Source organism: Rhinolophus sinicus, linkage group LG07 (genome assembly GCF_036562045.2).
Source record: "Rhinolophus sinicus isolate RSC01 linkage group LG07, ASM3656204v1, whole genome shotgun sequence".
Lineage (NCBI taxonomy): Eukaryota > Metazoa > Chordata > Mammalia > Chiroptera > Rhinolophidae > Rhinolophus > Rhinolophus sinicus.
The window spans coordinates 28,488,221-28,515,064 of NC_133757.1; the positions used below are offsets into that span (position 1 = coordinate 28,488,221).

General features: G+C 38.8%; 1 protein-coding gene and 1 long non-coding RNA gene across 5 annotated transcripts in view; one reads left to right on the top strand and one right to left on the bottom strand.

Annotated features, from left to right (window-relative positions):
• The window catches only part of PDE6C (phosphodiesterase 6C), a 37,815-nt gene that overhangs the window by 8,280 nt on the left and 2,691 nt on the right, over window positions 1-26,844 (bottom strand). For 2 of the 4 annotated variants that reach the window (XM_019739680.2, XM_019739670.2), the window contains exons 2-15: window positions 24,469-24,621; window positions 24,276-24,365; window positions 22,728-22,868; window positions 19,013-19,087; window positions 17,944-18,008; window positions 17,786-17,852; window positions 16,615-16,662; window positions 15,075-15,224; window positions 14,355-14,498; window positions 12,963-13,031; window positions 9,941-10,087; window positions 9,593-9,700; window positions 8,807-8,916; window positions 7,227-7,314 (exon numbers count right to left, since the gene is read on the bottom strand). In XM_019739680.2, coding sequence (XP_019595239.2) covers window positions 7,227-7,314; window positions 8,807-8,916; window positions 9,593-9,700; window positions 9,941-10,087; window positions 12,963-13,031; window positions 14,355-14,498; window positions 15,075-15,224; window positions 16,615-16,662; window positions 17,786-17,852; window positions 17,944-18,008; window positions 19,013-19,087; window positions 22,728-22,868; window positions 24,276-24,365; window positions 24,469-24,621 — 1,455 coding nt within the window. Of the gene's footprint in view, window positions 1-7,226; window positions 7,315-8,806; window positions 8,917-9,592; window positions 9,701-9,940; window positions 10,088-12,962; window positions 13,032-14,354; window positions 14,499-15,074; window positions 15,225-16,614; window positions 16,663-17,785; window positions 17,853-17,943; window positions 18,009-19,012; window positions 19,088-22,727; window positions 22,869-24,275; window positions 24,366-24,468; window positions 24,622-25,968; window positions 26,456-26,844 lie in introns of those variants that run through there. The other 2 variants (XM_019739689.2, XM_074339371.1) reach the window with 2 other exon arrangements.
• On the top strand, window positions 1,761-26,844 carry LOC141572920 (uncharacterized). Its single transcript, XR_012498485.1, has 3 exons — window positions 1,761-3,566; window positions 8,754-8,886; window positions 26,500-26,844. It is a non-coding gene; the product is annotated as an uncharacterized LOC141572920 (long non-coding RNA).

Genomic DNA, 26,844 nt, shown 5'->3' on the forward strand with positions numbered 1-26,844 from the left:
AGAAGATCTTGTAGGTGTCCAGTTGTTAGACACGTTGAATTATCCACCAGGTAATTTCAGAATGATCATAGAAACCACTGGAAAACTTTCAGAAACTACAAATTACATTGTACTCTTGTATATGTAGGAAAAATAATGAAATCCTTCCAAGTTCTTAAAATGTTTTCTTGAAGTTATGTTTTACGAAGACAACTTCAAAGAGTTTCCCACTAATAATCTCTTCACATATGGATCTGCTTCATTTCTTAGTATTCTAGAAAACCAGAGCAAGTTGGTCTAAATAAACCATTTTAGGCATACAGGCCAAAGGACAGATGTATAGTGGTTTGGCCAAATGAAATTGACAGTTATGAAAAACAGAAAAATTCCACTGGAAAAATAGAGGAAATAGTCTGTTAACCTATGGAGAGATAGGGGCAGCATAATGTAGAAAAGAATACTGAACTAAGCACCAAATAATAATAGCAAACACTCACATAATAGTACTTAACAGGCACTGTTTGGAGTGTTTTATGAATACTCTGAATCTCAACAAACCACAGCACAGAGAGGTTAAGTAACTTGCTCAAGGTTAAACAGTGAGTACATGGCAGAACTGGTATCTAAACCAATGCAGCATGGCATGACACTGCCTCTCAACAAGAACCCCAAGCTCAGTTCCCAGATTCACCACTTGGTAATTGTATAATCCTGGACACGTCACTTAACATCTGGTGAGTATTTGCTTTCTCCAATGGGTATAATAACAGCTGCCCCGCCTAACTGCCTAGCACTTAGTCTATGATCAATAAATATTTGTGGAGTGAGACTGTAACTGGGAATGCATTTTAAAACTGTAAATTGCTACAAAGGCTGTATCATTATTGTTACATAAAGTTTTGAGGCTAGCTCCAGGTTAAAATATAATTGCAAACCCAAGAACAAATATGGCTGTGTGTCATCCCAGGAGATTGAAATAATAGAGAGCAAAAAATGTGTAAAATCTCAAGTTTTAGATACATACTATACCATATGTTATATAAATCTTCACTGAAGTCATCTTTTTATAACTACTTCCAGGGCAAGAAAAAAAGTATTTTTACACAGCAGATATAAGCTGTGATATTTTTTGTTAAAATAATGAGTTCATAATATCAACTATAGTCTTTTTAAATCGACAGAGTGAAGAAATGGCTGTCGAACACACCAAAGTATAATAAATAAAGAAAGCTTGTCTAGATGAAACTGAGCTTCTTACTTGAGACAGTTCACAGAGGCCCTTGGACATATCAATTCATAATCTCTGAACCAAATCTTTGGAATACAGGCTATTTTCAACCTGGTCTGGATTGGCCAGGAAGAATAAGTGGGTCATTTGTCATTTTAATCCCACTTAATCTGCCCCTGATTTTGGTACCATGGTGGCCTTCCTTTGAACTGGTGGTGACGCAATGGCATGTTTATGTCAGCAAGTCACTGCCTTTATTTGTTCATCAATGTGTATTTTTGTGTTTCAAAAGTAATGCGCATTATGTGATTCCAACATATACTTTGTAGATCCAGTGACACTTAAAGTCATCCTTGATTGCTGTACTGGGGGGAAGTGGGGAGCATGTGTGGAAATGCCTTAAACTTTTAAGTAAATTAATATTGAAAGCACATGAAGTCATTTTAATACTTAAAATGTTTGTATACCACTAAACTATTGTCCGTGTCTATGAGAAACAGAAACTCATAGACACGGACAATAGTTTAGTGGTTGCCAGATAGGTGATGGAAGAACTGACTCTGGGTGATGAACATACAATGGGATTTATAGATGATGTAATACAGAATTGTACACCTGAAATCTATGTAATTTTACTAACAATTGTCACCCCAATAAATTTAATTAAAAAAAAAAAAAAGAAAATTTGCTAGAGAGTAGATCTCGGGAGTTCTCACCACATACACGTAAATATGTGAGGAAATGGATATGTTAATTAGCTTGATTAGTAATTGTTTCATTATGTATCTGTATATCAAAACATACACACCTTAAATATATGTAATTTAAAAAAATAAAGTTAAACAAAAAGTTATTAAAAAGGTCAAAATAAAAACATAGAATGGGGGTGGGTAGGAAGCAAAACAGTCTGTTGAATTTAAATGATCCCTTAGGATAGAACTTCCTGTCTCTACCAAGTGTCAGATTGTACAGAGTACATAATCTATAACCATTGACCAAATAAATCAATATTTATTTTTTATGCACCAATTATTTTAACGCATATTTGTAAACCTGGATACCTGTTGCTATTTGCTAAATATACATGTGTGTGAGAGAAAAAGCTATATATAAAGAGAAATATAAATATGACATCTTTTTGTAGTCCATTTAAGCCATTCCTTTTTCCAATCCAAAATAATAAAACAGCTGTATTGAAGCTGACAGACTGTCAAAAGGTCTTTCACTTTACAAAGTAAATCAATATTTGATTTTTTAAAAAAGATGAATAATGACATACTTTTAAAATTATTATAATCAAGGAAAAGGGGTGTACATTCAACTTTCAGTACTGCTTTTTTTGTAGATAGCACAATATACCCGAATTTCACTCTTCTTTCTCACTCATTTTTACTTTCATTTAAAAACGTACAAGTCTACTAATTGCAAAACCCTTTCTTAATTCTATATTCTTTTATATATTCTCTTCCTTTCACAGCTAAAGTTTTTAAATGAAGCGCTTCTAAGTGGTTTCTCTTTAAGCTATGGCTATAGATTCATATAAAAGATCCTGCTTATGTTTTTGTGTTAGTTGTTGGAAAGCTCTTCACCAAATGTGTGGCCCATGTGTAGTAAGTGTTTATACCTCACTGTGTGTGTGTACATTTTGGGCACACTTTGGGCCTTTACCATACTTCATCTTATTTTCCCATTAGTCTTCGTTTTCTTTTTCTCTAATGTTAAATGCATTTTTGGAAGCACCATTAAATTTTGGAAAAAACAGAATTAAACACATACACATGCGATGGTTTTTTCACTTTTAAATAAACCTAGAGCCAGTGATCCTCTAATTAGAGCAAGGGGTCTCTGGATGTGGACAGGAGAAATAGGGATACACCCCCAGACCCAGTTTGACACTAGAGAACAGCAACAGAGGAGAAGCTGATGGAAAAGTGATGCTGATACACATTTGAATTGACTCCAACTACTTAATCTCCTAGGACAAAGAGTAGGCCATAGGTAACAAGACGTGAAGGGAGACAGACAGACAGCAATGGCCAGATCATAACACAGAGAGCCTATAACTCATCAGCTTTGCTCAATATGAGTCTCACCAGCTTCTGGAAAGCCACAATCAAAGAAGTGCGTTTCCCAGACAAAAGACACAGAATTTAGAGAGTGTTTGAGACAATGAACAGGAAGCTGAAGATTTCCTCAACTAATTCCTGCCCTTCTCCCACAGTATTCTTCAGCAGATAACTGGTTCCATTAAGGGATGAGTAATTTTCGAAAGAAAACAGCATAAAACCTCTGCATAACGACTACAAGAAACAAAAAAGAATCTATAGAATCAGTGCAACTCCAACCAAAATACCAACAGGTTTGTGTATGTCTGTGCGTTTGTTTGTAAGTTGACAAACTGACGTTAATCATATGGAAATGCAAAGGGTTAATAAAAGCCAAGGCCATCTTGAAGAACAAAGCTGGAGAATTTACAGTGTAAGAAATTAAAAACTTACTATCAAGGTACAGTAAATAATATAGTAGTTGACAAAGGAGAAACAAACTGGCCAGTGGAACAGCAGAGAGTGCAGACACAGTCAAACCTATAAAGTTACCTGATTTATGACAAAGGTGGCTCTGAAGTATAGTGGGAAAAGGGTGACCTTTTTAATAAATGGTGCTATGTCAACTGGATTTCCACATAGAAAGAAAAATCTTTACCTCATCTTAATCTTTACCTCACATCATGTATAAAGTTAATTTGTCAAAGCATTGTGAATCTAAATGAGAAAAATAGAATACCACTTTTAGAGAAAAATATTTCCATGGTCTTGAGTAGGCAAAGATTTTCTAAAGAAAAAAGGAGCCCATTTTTAAAAATTGATCAAATTGGACTACATTAAAATTAAGTCTGGTCATCGAAATCCATCATTCAGAGAGTAAAAAGGCAGCTCACAGACAAGGAGAAGATATTTACAATACATATATCCAACAAAAGACATGTAAACCAGAATATGTACAGAATTCCTATAAATCAAGTTAAAAGCAACGCCAAGCAAACCGAAAAAGAGAACATGAAAAGGCCAATAAACACATGAAACAGTAGCTCATATGAGTGTTACCCATAGTCAGGAAAAAAACCCGATGCAAAGTGATTAACATCAAGACATTCAGGTAAAGTTATTAAAAAATGAAGAGTAAAGAGTCATAAGAGCATCTATGCAGAAAAAGCAATTCACATGCTAGGGAGAAAATCAGACTGGCCATGTATACCTCTTCAAGGCAACGCTTTAAAGCCAAAAGTCATTGGAGCAATGTCCTCTAACTTTTACAATTATTAAATCAATTTTAAAAATATGTAAGTGTGTAATATTCCATTTATTCTCCTGAGGACTGTGCTGAAAACATGATGTTGACACAGGTGCACCGGAACAAGAAGGGATGCCTATCTTCCAGCCTCATTCCATCTGGGCCCCACGCGCTCACAGAAAGAGTCTATTTTTGTTCTCCCCCTACTATTAAAATGGCAACAAAAATATAAATTCTGTGTGGCATACCAAAATAGGTAGAAATGGCTCTAATTCAATCCAGATGAGGTGAGGCCACAGGCAGTTCTACTCTTCAAGGTGGTACCAGCAATACCCATGAGAGAAGATCGCCAATATGTCCATGGTAACCATAAACAAGCTATTTAATTTTTTATTCATAAGATGGGGTTGGTATAAAAAAGCACAAATAGAATTATCATACACTTTGTAACGAAGAGTTTTGAGTAATGGTTCTGTTACTTATGCTGAGAAATTTTATCATTTCTACAATACAGTATAGTATTAACATTTATACTTTTACAAATTTGACTAATGAGGTTTTTCCAGCTAGCCACTCAGGTTAAAGGGTGGATTTCTGTCTGGTTAGAACACAGGTGGTTCTAATCCTCAAAGCAGTGAATGCTACTCTACTGGGATATAAGGACATTTTAGATCAAAGCCTTATAATATGCAAAGCAAAATCTGTGAGTCATGCCCATAAAATGCCAAATTTGCTAGATAAATCTTAACCATTTCCCTTATTTAAAAAAAAAAATTAGGTTTTTAATGTAAATATTTTTTATGCAAAAAAAGTAAATAAGAAAACTGCATTGTCTCCCAAAAATGTATAAAGAACATCTGATAGCTAAAAATTTTATTTTTTTTCAGCATTCAATTTGCCTGCTTATAAAAAGCTCTGAGATTGCATTGCCTAGCGACTCTATTTACAGTCCTTAAAAGTCTGCAATTAGCAGGTTGAATAGCATTGTAGACAGGTCCTTACCAAGAAGGTCAAGATTACCGAGATGCAATATTCCTTTTTAGAAAGAATAACCAGCCTTTATATAGCTATCAAAACCAGTTCAGACTGCTGAGTAAATAACATTAAAACAAGATGGAAACCCACGACTGTATTATAAACTCTCAAATCCCAGAAGGAAAAAAACGTACGAAACATAAGAAGCCTTCCAATGTTAAGCATTTAAATATTTGGCTATAGTTTTTAAACATATTCTCCTGTAGTAAGTAAATGTAAAATTAAATAGTAAATTACATTTGACACGATCTGCCTGTGGTATCACATAATCAGTGGGATGTGTAGAAAGTTCTTACCCCCAAATATAAGATTGTCCCAACCAGTAAAACAGAGACTCATAACAAATTGGATACTAACAATTTACTCTCCCTTTCTGAATTACTTTCAATTCTATGCCTTTTAATTCTCACAGAACAGATACTACCATCATTTTTATGGCATAAATCCTATTGCACAGAGAAGTTCCAACTGTACATCAGAATTATTAAAGTACTTACTGAAAAATGCAGATTCCTGGGCCTCCACTCCAGAGAGCCCCATCAGCATGAAAAGAAGCCCAGGATCTGTTTTTAACAGCCTGCCCACCCCTGCCCTGCTAAATCAATAATTCTGACGCAGTTGGTCTGGGTCCCTATGTCTGGGTGCTGCATTAATCATACGCTATTAAAAACACTCAAGTCATTTTATTTTATTTTCCCATTTTTTTTGCCTGGTCCCTCTGCCTTGTAAGTTTTCCCATCTGGCTTTTCATTACCTAGAAGAATGTAGCGTTATGTCTAAACTTGGATGTATTTCTGTGTATTCTTTCCCCTGAGCCTTTAATAAAAGATCATTATTGAAACAGAGAAAAGCTTTACTCTCCAGAGGGCTTATTTATCCTATGGAGCAGATGTGATTCTAAACAAGTTCTTTGCCATGACAAAACAGTGTTTCCTTCTGTCTAATAAATGACTCATTTTAATTGTTTTGGGTTTGGAACTTTCTCGAGATTTTTTTTTAACTATAAGTATAGATTATATCCACAACTTTTTCACAGCCTATATACTCCTTAAATAAAATTGAAAAAGGGAAGAAGAATGATGACCTCCCATGGAATGTTAGTAGTACATAATATTTACAAATCAAAATGAATTCCAGATGAAGCTCAAAGCCATTTCCTGCATTAAGCCACCCTGATTTCCCTTAGGCCCTGCCCACTCCTGAATGTGATGTCTTCCTCTGGAACTCGCTGTGCCTCCCTAATGGCATTTGTCTGACTTTCGCCTATATCTCAATTTAATGCCTACCTCCACTACCAAAGCTTGACTTTCTCAAAGGTACAGACCATGCCCTACAGTGAGTGAGGGCTCATGAATGAATAAGAAAATCAGTGGCCGTGTAGCCATTTTTCCTCTTTACATTTATACATACTTGAGGATGCCTGGAGCCCTTTTACATCCACCATAAGCTTTTTCTTCTTCACAGACCCATAGAGATTCTGTGACCTTCCATGGCTCTTTTCTCCTTTATCTCAGCTACTTCCATCTTGGTTGTTCAAAAACTGTTGCACTATAGCAATTTCTGTCAAGTGACTTCAGTAAAGGTATACACTGTCGGCCTCCATAACTCAAAGCCTCCCTCTTACCAAAGATTTTCTGTGGGTTAGTGTTTTGATGCAGAGCCTGTGAGCTGCCCTACAGAGAGGCTCACATACCTCATCCTGCAGGAGAGTCTTACTATACTCCAGGTGGTGCCTTTCCAAAATAGAAGATCCATGAAGCTTGGCTAACGGAGATGTGGATCTAGGACGACAAGGATATGCCATCATTTTAGCTGTTTGAAGATTACACCTGAGTCCATACAATATAGAATCTTGACTGTCTGAGGATTTTTTTCATTTCTTCCCTCTCCTTCTCCCCTAATGCCTGTGAAATGGTCAAAGGTAGCATATGGGAAAATATTTTTTTTAGATTTAGAAGATGAGAATATGCTCTTTTTAAAAAAAAAAAAAAATCCTTTAAAAGAAAGCACCCTGATTTTGTTGAACAAATAAAATGATCAAATTGTTTAAACTAGGAAGTTTGGTTCATCCCCTGCATGTAAGATTTTCAACTTCCCAGGAGCTTACAGTGGTGAACTGTGACTTACGGCACATGCAGCAAACCTGTTGAAGCCCATACATTTTTTGCATTGAAAGTGTTCATTAAAAATTTCCTGGAACCAAAATGAAAATCACCATAACGTGTCTTTCCTCTTCCAAGACAGTGAGATAAATTTAAACTTAAATTTGCCATTCGTTAATGGTTGGGTCACAGCTTTGGGTAAGTGGGGACCTTAGTCTTTAGTATCCTATCTTTGTTCAGTTCTTCCTGTTTGAGAAAGGGAAGTGACATCAACAATAAAAAAGTAAAAAGAAGAAAAGATGGAGAGAGGCTGAGGTCAAAGGTCTATATAGATAATGTGGAGAGTTTGTTATGGAAATTTGGAATAAATAACTCTCAGGAAGGAAGAAATCAGAAATAAGGGTGGCAGCCTTAGTAGAGAAGTTTCGTTTTATTTCAGAAAGAACAGAATTTTAAGGCAGGAAGGAGTCATTAACAGGTCACTCACAGGTCTGGCAAACCAAATACTCCAGATAGGGAACAATTAGACTATGTCTGATCAATATTATAATTGATCATAACTTTAACATATATTCAAATACCTACTCCGTGTCAGCACTGAAGATTTTTTAAAAATTAATAAAGCTCAATTCAAGTCAAAAAGAGTAGTATCTTTAACTCCTTTGGGTTTAAAAACATCAGTGAAGAAATGTTACCAGGGAGCTAGATATTCACCCAGTCTGAAAGTAACAACAGATTAGTTATTAATAACAAAGGAGAAATGGACCTTTTCATAAAAGAGATTGACTAGACATTATTTCCAAATAGTTTAACTTAACCTCATAGATAACGGCATAATTTGATATCACAAGTCTCTGGATGCAATGCACTGAGAAGGACACAACATCATCGATGCAGAATTCCTGCCCAAAATGTTTCCCCTGAATCTAGTAATTTGGAAACAATCAGACAAATCCAAACTGAGGCATATTCTGCAAAACAACTGGCCTGGACTCTTCAAAAATATCAACATCTTGAAAGACACAAAAAGGTTGAGGAATGAGTCCAGATTAAAGGAGATTAAAGATACTGAAAACTAAACCTGCTCACAAAGTGCTTTTCATTCATTCTCCCCTTAGACACCTTCAAACGTCATCAGTACATGTCGATCTTGCCACGTGTGTTCACTTACTTCATCTGATACAAATTGTTGGTGCCTCTGTGGTCAATGTCATGGCAGAAAGCAGCAGCAAGCATGGCAAAGGCTTCAAGGTCTGTATAGTATTTTTTTAGTCTTCCTGTCTGAAAAACATATACGTATGTACTTGGATTAATACATCTCTGCAGCACGTGCAGTCAGGCCAGCCTGCAACAAAGGGGACCTGCTGTGTTTTAGAGCAAGTTGGGTTTATTTCTTGTTGAGTATGGTCATTCATTCTGGCCAACTACAAAACCCAGTAGGATGGAGGGTTGTTGGGGAGATTAAAAGAAAAGCAGAAGGGATTAAAAAGTACAAATTGGCAGTTATAAAAACAGTCATGGGGATGTAAAGTACAGCAGAGGGAATATAGTCAATAACACTGTAATAGCTGTGTATAGTGTCAGATGTATGGTGGGTACTAGGTTTATCAGGGTGATCACTTGGTAAATTATATAAATCTTGAATCACTATGTTGTACACTTGAAACTAATATAATATTGTATGTCAACTGTAATTGAAAGAAAAACAGCAGGTAACTGAAATTTCCTTTAAGTGTGTTAGTATATAAGTAAGTACGTTATTGTCAGTGATAATCCAGTCAAGTGCCCCAGGATACCCACACTGTCTGGCATCATCTACAGGAGAGTTTAGCTTTTATAGGATTATGTCCATGAATTCCAAAATTACTGATCTAAACTGATGGACCATCTCCAGTTCTCGCCATGCTCGGAAGGGAAATGTGCAGGTTTACAGTGATTGACGGAGCTCTGTACCTACCATCAGCAAAGTGAACATGGTCTGCCCCACATTGAACCCGTGCCGCCAGTTGTGGTAGGTGACGGCACGGTACCCTTTTCTCACCGTGTACATCCATCTGGTAAGAACCTGTTACCAAAAGAAGACAACACCGGTCAGACTTTGGAACAGAATGCTAAAGGTTAGGAGGTCTGTGACAATCTTATCTAAAAAGATCAGTTGGTCTTGTTTACAGGGGTTAAGCTGATATATTTACAAAGTTAATAATAATTTAAAATCCAAACTAAAGTTAATCTTTTGAACCACGGGAAACATTAGTGAAGTACAGCAGCAGAATCACTCAGTATTTTACATTAAAGACCATCTGACCTCTACAGGCACTTTGAATTTCTCCACCACGTTTATTTCAAAAAACAGTCGTAGTCCACACTTAATCAGTGTGTGTTCTGTGATGGGAAAGTCACTGAAGCAGAAGTCATACAGGCCTACTGCCTTTGGGTCTGGCAACTCCTCCTTCTGTTGAAATAAGGACAAACTGTGTCAAATTGCATTCATCTTTTTTCCCTTTAGTCTCACATGTTCAGCATTAGGTGTAAAACAAAATTACAATAAAAAGATACCACATCCAATCACGGAGCCTTCTCATGCCTGGCACTGGGTTATGCACTTTGCGTATATTATCCTCACAACAAACCTGCACAACGGTCCCCAGTTTCCAGATGGTGAAACTGAGACTCAGCTATAGTAAGAAACTTTTTTTTTTTAATTAGTTTCAGGTGTACAAAGCAACATAATAGTTACACATTTATACTCCTCACAAAGTGATAACCCCCTCCTCCAAACTACTACCCCTCTGACATCTTACACGTTACAGTACCATTGAGTATTTTCCTTATGCTATACTCTACCTCCCATGACATACATATATATATATTTGTTTGTTTGTTTTTCTTATAGTTGACATACAATATTATTCTACTTCAGCTTCAGTTGTACAGTGCATTGGTCAGGCATCTACAGTCAATGAAGTGATCCCCTTGATAAATCCAGTTCCTATCAAGAAACTTTCTAAGTGATGGCATTCAATTCTAAATTTGACTCCAGTGGCTATTTTTTTTCTCTATGATTCAAAATAAAATGTTTAGTTACCTCAGCTTTACACATTTTTAATATTCAACTTCTCATTTTTCCTATTCAAGAAATATTCAGTAAATAGTAAATGATAACTTAATTCAATTCTATTGTGTTTTCTTTACATGCTCAGTAACACTTTCCCATGAGACTGGGAGCTGTGCAAAGGTCGGATCATGTCTTTCGTATTGCTGTGGTCTGTCCCAGAACCATGAGATGTCCCATGGAGGGGCTCAGTAAATGTTTGTTGAATGAGTGCCCTGCAGGGTAGTGGTACACTTGCAGACATCTCATTTAACCCACATCTTGTTAGGACTTAGGACTATGTGAAAAAACACTGAACTGGGCACATGAATATTGACATGGCTTGGGAAATAAAAATATGGATGTTACCATTAAGGAACTTAACTTAGTGAAAAAATTATACAACACAGACTATGAGAAGTGAAAGCTTAGAATACTGACAGAGCACAGTAGCAAGTGCCTGGGACTGTGGGAGAAACTGAATACCGGAGGGCAGGCCTTCCCTGAACCCAGAAGTAAAGTGCACACCTATAGAAAGAATCATGGTAAGTAGAGATGCATAAATAATTATGCAGCTGGGAAATTATGCCAAGATAATTTTGAAGAATTCCTCTGAAATACTTCTGTGTTTGTTTCTCAAGTTTCTAAGTTTTATGCAGCAATGATTTGGAACAAGCCTAGAGCAGATTTTATATTAAAATAGGGTGTTTTTGATAAAGCTACTGGTTCTTTACCCATTTCATTTCTTCTCCAACATAAGTTCCTTTCTCCTGTAAACAGAGAACTAGAGAATTTCTAAGTGTCATGGATGTCAATTACGATTTTTTTAATAAGAAGATACATGCTGTTGAGGGCAGGTGAGGAGAAAGAAGTGTTGTCTTTGGGCCGAGTGTAAGAGGAAAGTGTTCAGAGGTGGTGCCAAGGAGAATGGACAAGGAGGAAGAGCGTTGGTGACATGAAAATATGCAGGGTAGGAATGAAGCTCTCAAGAAGGGTTCAAAGGCCAAGGGCCAGATGGTAGGACACAGACCATAAAAGATGGGAAAAGGGAAGGTGAGATATTCAGTATTTCTTAGTTTAGAAAGAAGAACACTTACATCATAGATTGGAAAGGGGCTGTGGAAAACAGGATAAGGTCGTTAGTGGGGGAAATAAATGTGATATTATTTCCATTTCAATCAGATTGTATTCAAGCCTCTGAAATTCAAGGTCTAGGGGTGTTGGGAAATATCCCAAACTTTCAGCTGGGATCTCAGAAGGGCCACACTCTAGAAGTAAGGGCTCTAACCCTTGTTGTAAGGGAAAAACAAATAGACCATTCCTAAAGTCAAAATCTAAAACCAACTCTATTCACCTGCTAGAAGAAAATCTAACCGTCTTTGTAGAAAGTATCACTTAGAGCCCCTACAAGTTTTCATCCACAATGTCCAGTTTTCAATGAAACAAAAATATGAAGCATGCTCTAAAATGATCAAATGACTGAAAGCTAAGTATAAAAATAAATGGTAGAAAAAAAATAAAAATAAAAATAAATGGTAGAACCAGACTTATAGGTGACACAGGTATTGAGATGGAGAATTTAGACAAAGGAGATAACACTGTTGAAAAGTTTTAAGACAGAGTTGGAATCTTCTTTTAAAAAGGTATTAAATGAGCCTTCTAGAACTGAAAAACATAATCTCTAAAATTAAAAATTTATTGGATCGGTCTAATAGTAAACAGTAGAAAATGGGTTTGGGTGGGTTTAGTAGGCACAAAATAATAGGATTAATGAACTGGAAGAGAAGTTTATTTCAACCAGAAGTAATAGGGGTGGCCCAATAGGTGGACAATAGGAAAAAACTGAACTACTGCAGGCTTCAGAAGAGAAACTAGAGATGGCAGATGATAATTGTGCCCAGAAGGGTCTATGTTCTATAATTCTGTCATGTCTTCTGGGGTGGCCATGGTGTAATCCAAAGCTATTGAAGTCAACCAGTCCATACTACCTGTAGAGTCTATGACTACAGTCTATGCCGTAGTCTAGTTTAGCTGAGATTCTAAATTACCTATGTGGATTGGAGTGTAGGAGACAACGAGGAAGAGAGCAGGAAGCCAGAATATCTCTTTAGAAGAAATCTCCTTTCTTTATAGCTTTGAAAGGTGTCAGGGAAGCGGTATCTCATTTACTTGAAAAACAAGAAAGCATGTCCTAATAAGTTTCATTAAAAATGCATTAAGGATAGAAAACACTTACCAAAATTGTGACAAGTTGTTTTTCTTCACAGTCTTCAATTACCTCTATATTTAACTTCTCTTTAAAATTCTAAAATGTAAAAGCAATTGAGGTGAAATTCCTATAAAGGAGAAGATTTCTGTCTGATTCCTTTGCTTTTAAAATCAATTAAAACACATTTAAAATATGCTGTAATGAGTTCCATGACAAAGATGCATGCTGGCTACAAAGAAAACCTAAAACACATGAATATGAAGAGTTTCCTCCAAGAAATAACCTAACCAAATTAATTTTTCTATTCCTCCCAAAATGTAACAACAGCTGTCTTGAGAGAAAGAAGAGAGAGAGAGAGAGAGAGAGAGAGAGAGAGAGAGAGAGAGAGAGAGAGAGATTGTTTGTACATAGATAAGAAAGAAAGAAAGAAGGAAGGAAGGAAGGAAGGAAGGAAGGAAGGAAGGAAGGAAGGAAGGAAGGAAGGCTTACATCTGCTTTTTTATTAGTATATAGCAATTTCCCTTTATTCTCCCCATCTTCAACATCTCATCTTCAACATATCAAACTCTCAAGTCAAATTTTCTTACCTCTCAAATCACAGCAAAACCAAAACAAAACAAAACAAAACAAACAAAAAAAAACACCGCAGCAAAACTATACCTTGCACACACTAAAAAGCTAGGGAAATAGAAGGAATAGAAATAGTGGGTGTGTGATATTTTCCCTTCGTTTGGTGGTAATTAGAATACTGTTAGCAAATATCTACTCGCTCCCCCATCATCCATGATGTTGGTTTTGATCATGTTTGGCCAATGAGAATTTCAGCGAATATGATATGAGTAAAGACTTGAAATGTGCTTGCACAGGAGGCTTGCTCTGTTGCACTTCTGTCATCATCATGAAAAGAACATCTATCAGGTAGCTGCTGATCAAGAAAAATGAGAGAGACACATAGAGCAAACCGAACTCACAGCTCGGAGCCAAACCCAATCAAGAACAACTGAAGGCTGGCCAACCCACAAATGCATGAGTGAGAAATAGGAGCTTATTGTTGTATACCACTGAGATGTTATAGTTGCTATGCAGCATTACATGGTAATAGCTGACTGATATGTTTTCCTTCCTGAAATATTTTTCCCTTGCTTAACACACTTGAATCTAGACATCACTACTCCAGCTCCTACTGACCCATGAGCTGTTTCTAACAAAGGGCCATTCCAACCAGGCAGCCTGGAAGTCCAGTAAGGGTCCATGTACACTGGGCCACCCAGGACCTCCCCCAACGCCCCTTTTTTGTCTGCCCTCCTTAGCTCAGGACTAAACCTATTCTCATTTGTCAGACCTTTGGGTAATTAGGTGAATTCCAGAAGCCCTGGTTAGATACCACCCAATGCCCACAGGACTGAATTCTCCACTTACCAAAATAGACTTGATTTCATCAGGAGTAGCTTTGGTCTGGTTCATGAGCATTTCTCGAGCTATGTCCTTTCTGTTTTCTAGCTTGTTTATTTTCTCATAGGTGTCAGTATTTAAAAGAGACCATCCAAGAAATTGTGTGAGAGTCTGAAATGGATAACATATGATTCAATTCTCTAAAATCAAAGCAAAACTGATTTGGAGGCAGCAATCTGCATGCTTTCCTATCACTTAATCTCCCTTCCACCATCAACAACCCAGTTCCTTGTTTTAATCTAAGAAAAAATATACTAATAATACCCCAGACAAGAAAATAGGCTAAGCCCTTGATTTTCAAAGTGCACCATGCATCCTGAATACTTTAGTAGAGGAGAGAAATTACAAGAATCCAATGAAATAAACGTGACCCGAAAATCAGAGAGAGGGCTGGGGTGAGAGCGAGAATGGAAGTGAGGTGCAGAGAAAGGAGATACAAACCTTCTTTCCCAATTTCCTAGTATTGTAGAGAATTTTTATTAGACCAGAAGTTCATAATTTGGTAGAAAATGATGCAGTTTATAGAAGTCAATGAACAGAAATGACACAATAACCTATTGACTGCAACCATGTGTGACTCATGTCTTAATTGCCCTTCAAAAATATTATTCCAGAAAAAAAATCATTACGCATTTTCTGTTATTTCATGAATTTCGTTTACCTCCATTATTTTATAATTGCACTTACCTCAGTAATGTGTTCATCATACTCATCAAAAGGTTTTCCATCCTTCCTGTTGTAAAACGTAGCTACTCCCACAATATCTTCTTTCTTGTTGACAATAGGCAGGGACAAGACATTTTTAATGACCCAGCCAGTTTCATCTACAGGTCCTTTCTACAAATAACAAACACTTATGTTACTTTTTTAAACTTTTTATTTTGAAATAATTATAGATTCACAGGATGTTGCAAAAGAAATGTACAGAGAGGTCCCAAGTAGCCTTCATCCAGTTTTCTCAGTGGTAACATCTTATGTAACTATAGCACACTATCAAAACCATGGAATAGACATTGGTACAATCGTTGAAGCTTATTCAAATTCACCAGATCTACATGTATTTATGTGTGTGTGTGTGTGTGTGTGTGTGTGTGTGTGTGTCTATGTGTGTGACTGCATGTGTGTGAGGCTCTATGCAAATTCATCACTTATGTAGATAAGTGCACCCTCCACTAGAATCAAGCTCCTTTGCCTCAGCCTTTTACAGCCATCCCCCCCCACACACTTGGGTTCTTTTTAATTTAAAGAAAGAATAATCTTTGGGTATCAGACACACAAGTCCTATGCTATGTCAGAACATGTCTAGGATGATAGAGCCATACAAGTATACTAGTACATTCAATTAAGTGTACTAGAACACAAGGGTCGGTATTGTGACAACCTAACCCCTTCTCTTTGCCTCTCCAGCCCTAGGGATGAGAAGCATTTACCTCTGTGTCACCTCAGTGTTTCCTATTCACTTTTTCTGTCCTCTAACACCTGTTTAGCTCGTTTCTTATATAAGATTCTCTCTGTTGAAATACCTAGCGTCATTTCTGTTTTCCTGACTGATCTATCGAGATAGTCTTTTGTTCTGTGGTGTGGTTCCATTTAGTAAACATCTGTCTAGCCCCAGTGATGTGCCAGGACCTGGGCTAGCTGCTGGGGATACTAAGATGAGTATGTCACAGGCCCTAACCTCTCGTTAGACAACAGTCTAATGAGAGACATAGACACAGAAGATTAGGAGTGTTCCTCAAAGTGTGGCCCAAGGACTATGTGTAACAGACTTTTTTTAAAAAAGGCTTGTTTCATGGGCATGTATTTTGAGTCAGCTCCCCAGGTAATTCTGATGCCCTCTGACGTTTGAGAACCACGGTATGGCCACCTACACTGTAGGCAACAGAGTAAAGGTAGCCAAGCTCTGAACACACCACATTGTTCATGCTTTAGTCTCCTGTTGGCTTATTTAGTTAGTCACCTTTAGAGGCTCCAGTTAAGTCTCAACTCTGAAGCCTTCTGTCACTATTTTGGCCATATGGAAGTTCACTTCTTCAGAATTACAAAAGTACTTATAGCCTGGGCCATAGAATTTAGCATTTAGATATTTTCCAAAAGCTTCAGAATTATTATTATTCTTTTTTGTCTCTGAGTCTAACATAGACCCTGGGGATAGGAGGGATGGGAGAAGAGTGCTGCTCCCCTCCTCCCTGGTACTGGGGCGAGACCTGGCAGAGGGCAAGGTTACCTGGAATGTGAAGTACTCATCTGCAGGGGCATTCAGCATGTTACAGATCTGTAACGCAAGAGGGGACAAAAGTCCTGAAACATCGTATAGTGGAGCCATTAAACCCACAACACAGAACAAGAAAAATGCATCAGGTATGAGGGTTTCTTCCATAGCTTTCAACGGCTTGCAGGCAGATTATTCACACTGGACCTTGGTTAGGCCAAATTTTCTACCAACACATTGAAGTTAGCTTATCATCTGCTAATTAAGTCATTGGATGACATTTAGCACCGTCTCTACTCCTTCCTACTCTCCTAGCCTCTAAGGAGTCTTCTTCCAAATTCAAAGCAACTAGATGAATGAACCCTGCCAAAAACACAAGGACAGTGCTAAAGAAAAAAACAAATATGTAAATAAATGCTGTAAATCCATTTCAGAAACTTGGATCTGAAGAGGGAATAAAGAAAAATGCTGGCATAAATGTTGAAAGCATCAAATATTCTTATAGGACAGAATCTTGATCCAAAAAATGACAGAGATGGTGGAGAAGCCCAATTCAGGAGAAAAGTCAGCCATGAGAAGGAAGGAAAGTATTATTGAGGCCAAGTGGAAAAGCTGTGGTGACCCTATCTTCTGGCCTTGAGACCTATGGGACCTACCAGAGATCACTTATTTGTTGTCTTTCTGCACCTGACCTCTCTTAGCCAGACCTGGCCCACTGTTCACCCCACTCCACCTGACAAGCCAGGGCAAAAATCTTCACTTTCTGTATCAACTCACTACATCTTTTTATAGCAAATTTCAGTGGCAAAGTTCTCTATATATTTTTCTTTTTTTGTCAGTAATCTTCCATGCTTCAAAAATTTTGACCAAGGGAACTGTCCCTTGAGATCAAATGAAATCCAGCATGAATCATGGACTTCCAAAGGACTGTGACATGTATTGGCTGCAGAATAAGAAGCTGGGGAATGGATCAACCTTTCTCATGTCAACAAAATATTTTCTTGTAGGGTTTAGGGGTCTCTAGTGAACTTACATTCAACTGCCAAGTTTCCTCTCTCCTGTATCCTGAGCCAAAGGAAGTGGCCAGCTCACCTTTCCCTGATACATTCTTGCTTTCACATTTGTTTCTATCGCTTAGCTAATACGAGTTCCATCCATTATTATTTGAAGGTGTTTAATAACTTACAAATCCATTTTCAGCAACATAAGTTGGCAACCCACTAATGAGAGTCCAGTGGTCTGTAGGAGGTGTCCTTGGAGAAGAACAGAAGAAAGAAAACCATTGCTATACAGTGAAAAGCATTGTGTACAAAAAGAAAATGGCTGCTGTACGACAATACTCACGGAATCACTTTGATCTCTTCTTTTCCATGTAAAATGTAATCAATGACTTTATAAAAGATGATTTCCTAAAAGGAAAGAGATGGTGAGAAAAATCTTGGTTCCCCCCAAAAAATACTTTTCATTGACGAACTTATACTTTAAAACTCATTTAAATAGTACCTATTTCCCAACCCCATTTCTCTGCATAATGTCAATTACCAAAATACTCATGTCCTGATTAAAAACGTGTAATAAAACTAGAAATATTATTGTTATATATTATTGGAAATATTACAAGAACAAGCCTGTTGAACTAAATTTTAAAAGTTGAATTCACCCAAACAATTTTTAGGGGAAACTTCTTTTGCTATGAACTCATCCCTTTCTATCATCCAGAAATACCTGCCCGATAACTTCAGTGGAACAAATCATGTAATTTCTCAACCTCAGTCAACGTTTTCCCTTCCCAGCTACACAGTGAGCATGCCCTCCTTTCAGTACCGGCTTATCTGAACAGGTGCCTCACAAACAAGAGTCCGTGGATATATTGTCAAAGCTTTCAGGGACTTGAGAACTAATCTCTCTACTTCTTTAGACAGATGAAGAACCTGAGGTCTGGACATATTCCATTCCATTCCATTCCCTTTCAGTGGTGAAACACGGTTCCTGCCCTGTGAAGCTTGCAGTCAAGTGGGGAAGTAAATCTAACCCAACCCTTCCCAGGAGATTCGAATCCAGCATGTCAGAAGGACTTGGGCACAATGTATTTCAAAAGCTATGCAGGTGTCTCTGATGGATCCCTCTCTGTGGAGAACTATTGATCCATCCACCAAGTCCTAACTTTACAGAAAAGGAAACTAAGAAGTTAAATAGTGAGTTAAGACAAAGGCCACCCAGCTCGCTTGGGGCAGAGCTAGGATTGGAATTTCAAATTCCATGTGCAGTATCTTTCTACTCCAAGGTCCCACATAAAGTTACAGGATTAGAACACAGGCCTTCTCAGGCCCATGGTCTTTCCTCTCTGCGTGGCTGTCTCTCGTTTTAGCACTTTGCACTCTGCACAAATATCACCAAAGATGTTTACACTTACTCTGCCATCTGGTGTCTTTGGACCTTTATAAGGCTCAACTTCACCAAGCTTGACTGGCCATTCATCATAGAATTCCTGGAGGTGATTATAATTAAACATTATTAAACAACCTGTTCCATCACCTCCCATATGTTATATGAATTTCATATGTTTGCATGTTTTATATAAATTTATAATTCTAAAATTTTAGAGCTGGAAAGACAATTCCCAGTAATGCTGCTTATATGAACTTGTGATCGTGAACCAGTCACTTAACCTTAACCTTTTCCATCTGTAAAATGGGAATAATAATAGAATTCATACTACAGGGTTATTGTGAGGATTCAATGAATAATACAGAGCTCTGTATACAGAATAATACAATACTCTGACACATAATTAAAAGTACTTGGTATATAGCAGCTCTTTTATAGGTAATTAAAATAAATCTAGATAGGTTAAGAGGCTTAGCCAAGGTCACGTGGAGTAGCCAAAGTGTTGATTGCCTTACGTAACATCCATTCTCCCCTTCTTCCTTGCTAACAGAACCTGATTTTATTTGGGTATCAGGTGGTAATTTGTTCAGGGAGTATGGGCCCTGCCCAGCCCACAGGTGGTCTATAGGAGGTGCCCGGGATTAGTCTGAGGGCAGGCAAACGGCCGAGTTGTGAACATGCAGAAGGAGGAGGAGTCTACCACGAGGCTTCTGGGGAAAGGTGTTCCTCAGATGAAAGGTGATGAAAGTGGCATTTGCAGGAAATGCCTCACAATTTTGTCATGTCTACATGCCATGCCTTGAGCTGCAACAGCCACCTTGCCACCATAATACTGTAGGAGACCTCATCAACATACTGAAGGTAGCAAAGACCTGGCCAGGAGACAATGGAAAGCCCCTGGGACTGTGATGATTGTACGGAGCACTGAATTAACCAGCCTTAGAACTGACCCACTGTGGGACTTCTTGTTAAATGAGATAATAACTATCTGTGGGGACACCGCCCCGGAGAGCAGTTTCCACGCTCTCGGCCTCACATGGAGGGGTGCTGGCTCGGGTAGTAGATGGCCATCAGCTGTGACCAGTTGGCCATTAGCTATAGCGGGTTAGCCAATTGGCCACTGATATAACTGCCACCGCTGTGCTGGGGAGTGAGAGTCGGTCAGTTGGCAGAAAAGCGGACAGCAGGTCGCACGTCGTGTGAATCCAGCCTCCAGTGAGACTATAGTGGTATGACTCCCCTACTTATGGCTCCGTGGGTGTTCCTTTTTGGCCTAGCCACATCCTGCGTTCTTATGTGGGGAGTGGGAGCAGAGACCCCGCAGGCCGCCCCACAGGACACATGGCACAGCGAGCAGAGTCTCCCGCATGACACTATCTTATTGTTAAAGATGTTCTTATCTGGGTCTGATGTTACTGGCAGTGAAAAACATCCTAACCAATATAATCAACTAGGAACTCACAGAGCTAGGATCAGAACCCAGCTCTCCTGACATCTGATCCTGTATTTAGCCACTGAGAACAATTACTCTGAAAAAATAACTTCAAATCACAAGGATAGTAAGAAATATAAATGATATGGTATTGATTAGTTATGTTGAACTAGGAGAGCTCCAACAGAATTAATAAAACAAGAGAGAAATGAGCATTATATTGTCTGTGAATAAAATTACATATTTGATTATTTCTACTTTAAAATAATTTTAACTTTTCAGAATACAAAACTTTGAATTGGTGATAATATTGTTTATTATTCCCGTACTCTACTAGACTGTGTGTGTGTGTATACATACACATATACGGTCTCTAATCCTCTCAACTGATGAGAGAAATGTCCTCATTTTACAGATGAGTAAACCAAGAATCAAGGAGCTTAAAAGACTTGCTGAAAAAAAGAACAAAAACATAGAACTGATATTGTCTAATCTCAAGGCTTACTACAAAACTACAATAATCAAGATGGTGTGGTATTGGTGAGAACATAGACAAATCAATGGAACAGAATAGGAAGCCCAGAAATAAACCCAAACAAATATAGTCAACTGATCTTTGGCAAAGGAGCAAAGACAACAGAGAAAGGATAGTTTTTTTCAACAATTGTCTGGAACAACTGAATATCCGCATGTAAGACAAAAAATGAACTGGATCTAGACTCAGACTTAATACGTTTCACACACACACACACACACACACACACACACACACCCTCAAAATGAATCACAGACCGAAATGTAAAACACAAAACTATAAAACTTTAAGAAGATGACATAGGATAGCTTGGTGAACGGGCTTGGTGGGACTTTTTAGATACATCACCAAAAGCACAATCTATGAACTAAAAAAAACATATAAAATTTGATTTCATTAAAATTTTCTGTTCTGCAAAAGACACTGTGAAAAGAGTGAAAAGATAAGCCATAGTTTGGGAGAGAATATTTGCAAAATATATATCTGATTAAGGACTTGTATCCAAAATACAAAGAGCTCTTAAAACTGAAAAACAAAATAAACAACCCAATTAAAAAGTTGGCAAAAACCTGAACAGCTGTCTCACCAAAGAAGGTATACAGATGGCAAGTAAGCACATGAAAGATGCCTTATATCACATGTCATTGGGGGAATGTAAATTACAACGAGGAGATACCACTACATACCTATTAAAATAGCTAAAATCCAAACTACTGACATCACCAACTGCCAGGGAAGATGTGGAGCAACAGAAACTCTAATTTATTTCCAGTGGGAATGCAAAATGGCACAGCCATTTTAGAAGATAGTTTGGTGGTTTTTTACAAAGCTAAACATAGTCTTACCATATGATCCGGCAGTAGCCCTCATTGGTATTTACCCAAAGGAGTGGATAACTATGTCTACAGAAAAATCTACACTTTATTCATAATTAGCAAAATTCAGAAGCAACCAAGATATCCTTCAGTAGGTGAATGAATAAACTGTGATTTATCCAGACAATGGAATATCATGCAGCACTAAAAAGAAATGAACTACTGAGCCATGAAAATGTATGGAGGAAACTTACATGCATATTGCTAAGGGAAATAATGCAATATGAAAAATCTACATACTGTCTGATTCCAACTAGATGGCATTATGGAAAAGGCAAAACTATAGCAGCAATAAAAAAACAAATCAGTGGTTGCCAGGTGCTTGGGGCTGGGAGAGGAAATGATGACTAGGTGGCACACAGGAGTTTTCAGGCAGGGAAACTATTCTGTATGACACTGTAATGGCAGACAAATGACATTATGCATTTGTCAAAACCCATAGAATTGTACAACCCAAAGAGTGAAGCCTAATGTAAACTGTGGACTTTAGTTAATAATTATATATCAATATTGATTTATCAAACGTACCACACCAATGCAAGATGTTATGATAGAAATAGGTAATAGAGGAAACTGGGCATGGAGGGAAAGAGGACATATATAGGAAGTTGCTGAACTTTCTGCACATTTTTCTGTAAACCTAAAATTTCTCTTTAAAAAAAGTCTATTAATATTTTAAAAAAGAAAAAAGACCGTTGAAGACACATATACAACCAGGAAGTAGAAAAGCCAAAATGCACACTTTTACTTCCGTACTGTATTTTCTTGGCACTCGTTCTTAGGATCTATCATGACTGATTATTTACATAGTATATCATGTTTTAACGGATCACATTTCATGTGATGTGTATTTTACAGACGATTTTAGGCAAGACAAAATGTATGGAACAATGCGGACCTTCTCCTTGGTCATGTCCAGCAGTCCAATGGAATATCGTTCACAGTTCAGATATGTCCTAACTGTGTAGAGTGCTTTGTGAAACTGTCGCTCAACATCTGTGAGCTCTTCAAATACTTTATTGGCTGACCACATAAGGATCTGAAAGTAGGTATTAAAAAGAAAGCAGTTAGAACAAAATACACTATGAAAATACAAAACAGGAGGCGCATCAGATTATATAAATACATTATCACTAGACAACACAGTTCTATTCATGAACGTGCACGCATCCAACAAGATACTGATGCTCTGTGTGCAATGATGACTGGAAGATTGCAGGGCTGTGGCTTTTTGAAGGGAGAGAAGCAAACGTTTTGGCTTCAAAGGGAGGTGACCTATAGTTGGATACAGGGACAGTCCCTGGAGAGAGGGTGCAGTGTTAGTGGCCCACTGGTCCTGCTGGCTCTTGTGGGGAGACAGCCAGACGCCTCCTTCCATGCATCCTCAGCTAATCAGTGGTAACCCTAGCTGGACAGTTAGAATGGGAAGAGACATTGAAAGCCTTGCCTCCCAACCCTCCTCCTACCATTGTACTGATGAGGAAACTGAGGTCCAGAGAATGGTCCAGACTCAGGTAACCTGGTGTGGGGACAGAGCCAGGAGTGCAGTTTCCAGGCTCTCGGCCTCACGTGGAAAGGTGCTGGCTCAGGTAGTAAATGGCCATCAACTCTGACAGGATGGCCATCAATTGTGGCTAGTTGGCCATCAGCTGTAACCAGTGAGCCATTGGCCACTAATATAACTGCTGAGGCTATGCTAGCAGCAAATGGGGCCGAGCAAGAAGATGGTGGCTGAGCTAGCAAGCTCGGATTGCAGTTAGCATGGCGGATTGCAGCTAGCAAGTGAGGTTGGTTGGCAGAGAGAGGTGGACGGCAGGTTGCGGAGAGTGTGGCTCCTGCTTCCTGTGTCTCCAACCCAGCCGCCAGTGAGAATATAGTGATATGACTCCCCTATCTATGGCTCCGTGGGTGTTCCTTTTTGGCCCTGCCATATCCTGTGTTCTTACGTGGGGAGTGGGACCAGAGACCCCGCATGACACCCTGCATGACACTTGGTTACCAATGTTGTTCTTTATAGTTCTGGCTCAAGGAGGCAACAGATTTCAGAGGAGTGATTTCCTCCTGAAATGAATAGCTTTACTGTATACCAGGAACTGCTAAGAGCTTTATGTGAACAAACTCATCTAATGAACATTCAATAGTCACAATAACCATGTGAGGCAGGTACTATAACTATCATCACTATCTCATAGATGAAGAGACCATGGCTACCCAGGATGAAGACAGAAGAAAGGCACATCAATTGTACATTTGGACGGAGGGGCAGGCTTTGGGGATGGAAGACAGAGTGGACCATGAGAAAACACCTGGGACTGCAGATTGGGGTTTGCTCCATGTGGCTTAAACCCCATGAGGGAAAGGAGGGATCTGGGCTCGTTGCCTCTCTCTCTGGGTCCCTTTGTCAGAACAAGTCAGCGTGAAGAGAATAATGTCACCTTCCCTTTACCTGGCTTCTTCGGGATTCAACACTGTACAGGTAGTTGGTATGATGAAGCTTTAGGATGATAGAAACAAAGGTGAGGTATTTGGAAAAGACCTACAAATGACAGAGAAAAACAAATTAGATGTGGCATGTTTCTGTCAGATACATAATATAACAAGTAAGTTTCCTGAACCTTCGACTGGATACCCAGCATTACCTTCTCATCCTGTTTGGAAAATGCAGGTGCATTTACTTTGTTAACTGCCATCACCACAGCAAGAACCTCGTTGCCCATCACGATCGGGGTTGCCAGCAGATTCCTAGTGACGTACCCTGTTTGTTTGTCCATGAAGTCAGAAAAATGGCTGTTCTGAAAGACACATTCATCCATTTGCCAAAGCACCACAAGAGCATGGAGTGCAAATCTAGAAATGGCAACAAGTCATTCTGTCTAGGCCAAACTGTATTGACACAGGGGTCGTGAGCAAACATCCCCCCATTCTATGATAGCTTAGCATGACATGGCCTGTTTCAGAATGAACGTTTTCCAGCTGAGCTGTGGCCTATCAAGGCTAGGCTGAGGTTGGGCAGGAGAAAAACAGGTAATGTCATGGCCAAATGGAAAGAAGGTGCCAATAGGAAGGGAGGGCAAGACAGAGGGTTACAATGAACAAAATGTGTGTGCGGGGAAAGAGAGCAGAGCTGGGGTACAGGTGTGCAAGCTTACCCATTAACCTCTTTCCCATTACAGATCATGGTCACTTGCATTTACACAGCAACCCTAGGCACTAAAGGAATAACCAAAATGCCTGAAACATGCCCCATCTCTGAGCTAACACACTTCATTCTGCAGCTTCACCACGTGACGCTATTTTATTCTAGATTCTAGACACAAGGAAATGTTCTCAAGTTCAGTTGGCTGTTTTGAGAATTTGGCTTATGAGTTTCGAAATAGAATGCTTGCTTATTGTTGTCTCTGAAAGTCCTGGATAAAATCATCCATCAAATTTCAAGGTAGGCGAAATGAGGCTTTCTGGTGTTTTATTTTCACTAGCTCAAACAATCCTTACTGATGTTTGTTTGAGTAAATCCTGTGTTTCTCATGTTTGTAAACGCTCCCTGATGGTCCTTTTCCAAAGAAGCCACTAAAGGCACATGGAGAGAACATTGCTTAGAGCAGCAGGTCACCTGAATCCCTCATCCAAGCTTAGCATTGTAAGTTCTGATTAAATACCATTATCTCAGGGGAGGCCGGTTAGCTCAGTTGGTTAGAGCACAATGCTCAACACCAGGGTTGCCAGTTCGATCCCCACTTTAAAAAGGTTAAAAAAAAAAAATACCACTATCTCCTGAGATCAGGAGTCAGACAGAGACGAAAGAAGAAAGAGAGAGGAGGGAGAAAAGGGATCTGTAAGCACCCTGTTAATCATTGGAAACTTGGGACTTCTCCATGGCTTTCTTTTAACCACAGTCCGAATGAGAACCGCCCATGTACAGAGTTAATCAACAGCTTTTTCTTTGTCCCAATAGAAAAAGAAATGATTAACTTGAAAAGACTATTTCTCAGTTTCCTGTTATCCAAAGTTTTCCTTGCCTTTCACCTATTTTAAAAACAGACAATAAACATTGACCCAGTTTTGGCCATCCACACCCAGCCCCAGTACCCCCTCTGGCATAAAGACAATCTTATCATAGCTGTCATTTATTGAGAACCTACCAGGAGTCAGTATTTCATGTCCATTTAATCTCTACATTTGGTTACCTCCGTTTCTCGGGTGCAGAAACTCAATCCATCACAGTTACCTAGTCTCAGACCTGGATCTGCACTCAGGTCTGTCTCATGTCAAAGCTCTCACCCTACACCGCATGGCTTCCCTGTTACCACCTTCATGGACCCCAAGGTTGGGAGTGTCCGCTTCTGCCTTTGTCGAGGTGTGAGAAGTCCTTCCTCTCACTGGTGCCCACACTGCCACCAGCAAGACGTCACGTGTGGTCAGCGGTGTGGGAAGAGGGAGGCCTCCAAAGACTTGACTTATGGACCCACCACTCCCTGCCTAATTGACCTTGAGAAGATTCTTACACAGACAGAATGGAGATTAAAATGTGTCCTCCACACAGGGTCATTGCTAGAATCAAGTGAGATTAAGAAAATAGAAAATCTTTATAAAATGTCAAATGCAATGAAAAGGTGAAGAAGTAATAAAAATTTCATGTAAAATGTTGGTTTCCATCACCTTTCTCTTTGCAGATTTCCCCACAGCGACTAACGTGTGACGAACCTGCAGAGACATGGAGTTTGGTGAAGGTGGAGGGAGCACTGGACTCAGAGTCTTGATTCTATTTCAACCCTTTTCATTCACTGACCAGACTATGGACTCTGGGAGAGATAAAGCTCCCATGACCTCAACTTCCTGTCTGCCCAAGGAAACAGTTGGACTAACGATGCCAGGAGCCCTTTCCATCTAATATTCTACAGTTGACTTGAAACTCACTTCCTTCTCTTGCATCTGCTCACTCAAAAGACAAGTGGTTTTCAACATTGGCTGCATATTAGAATCACCTGGGAGCTTTTTAAAACTACTAGTGCCTGTGT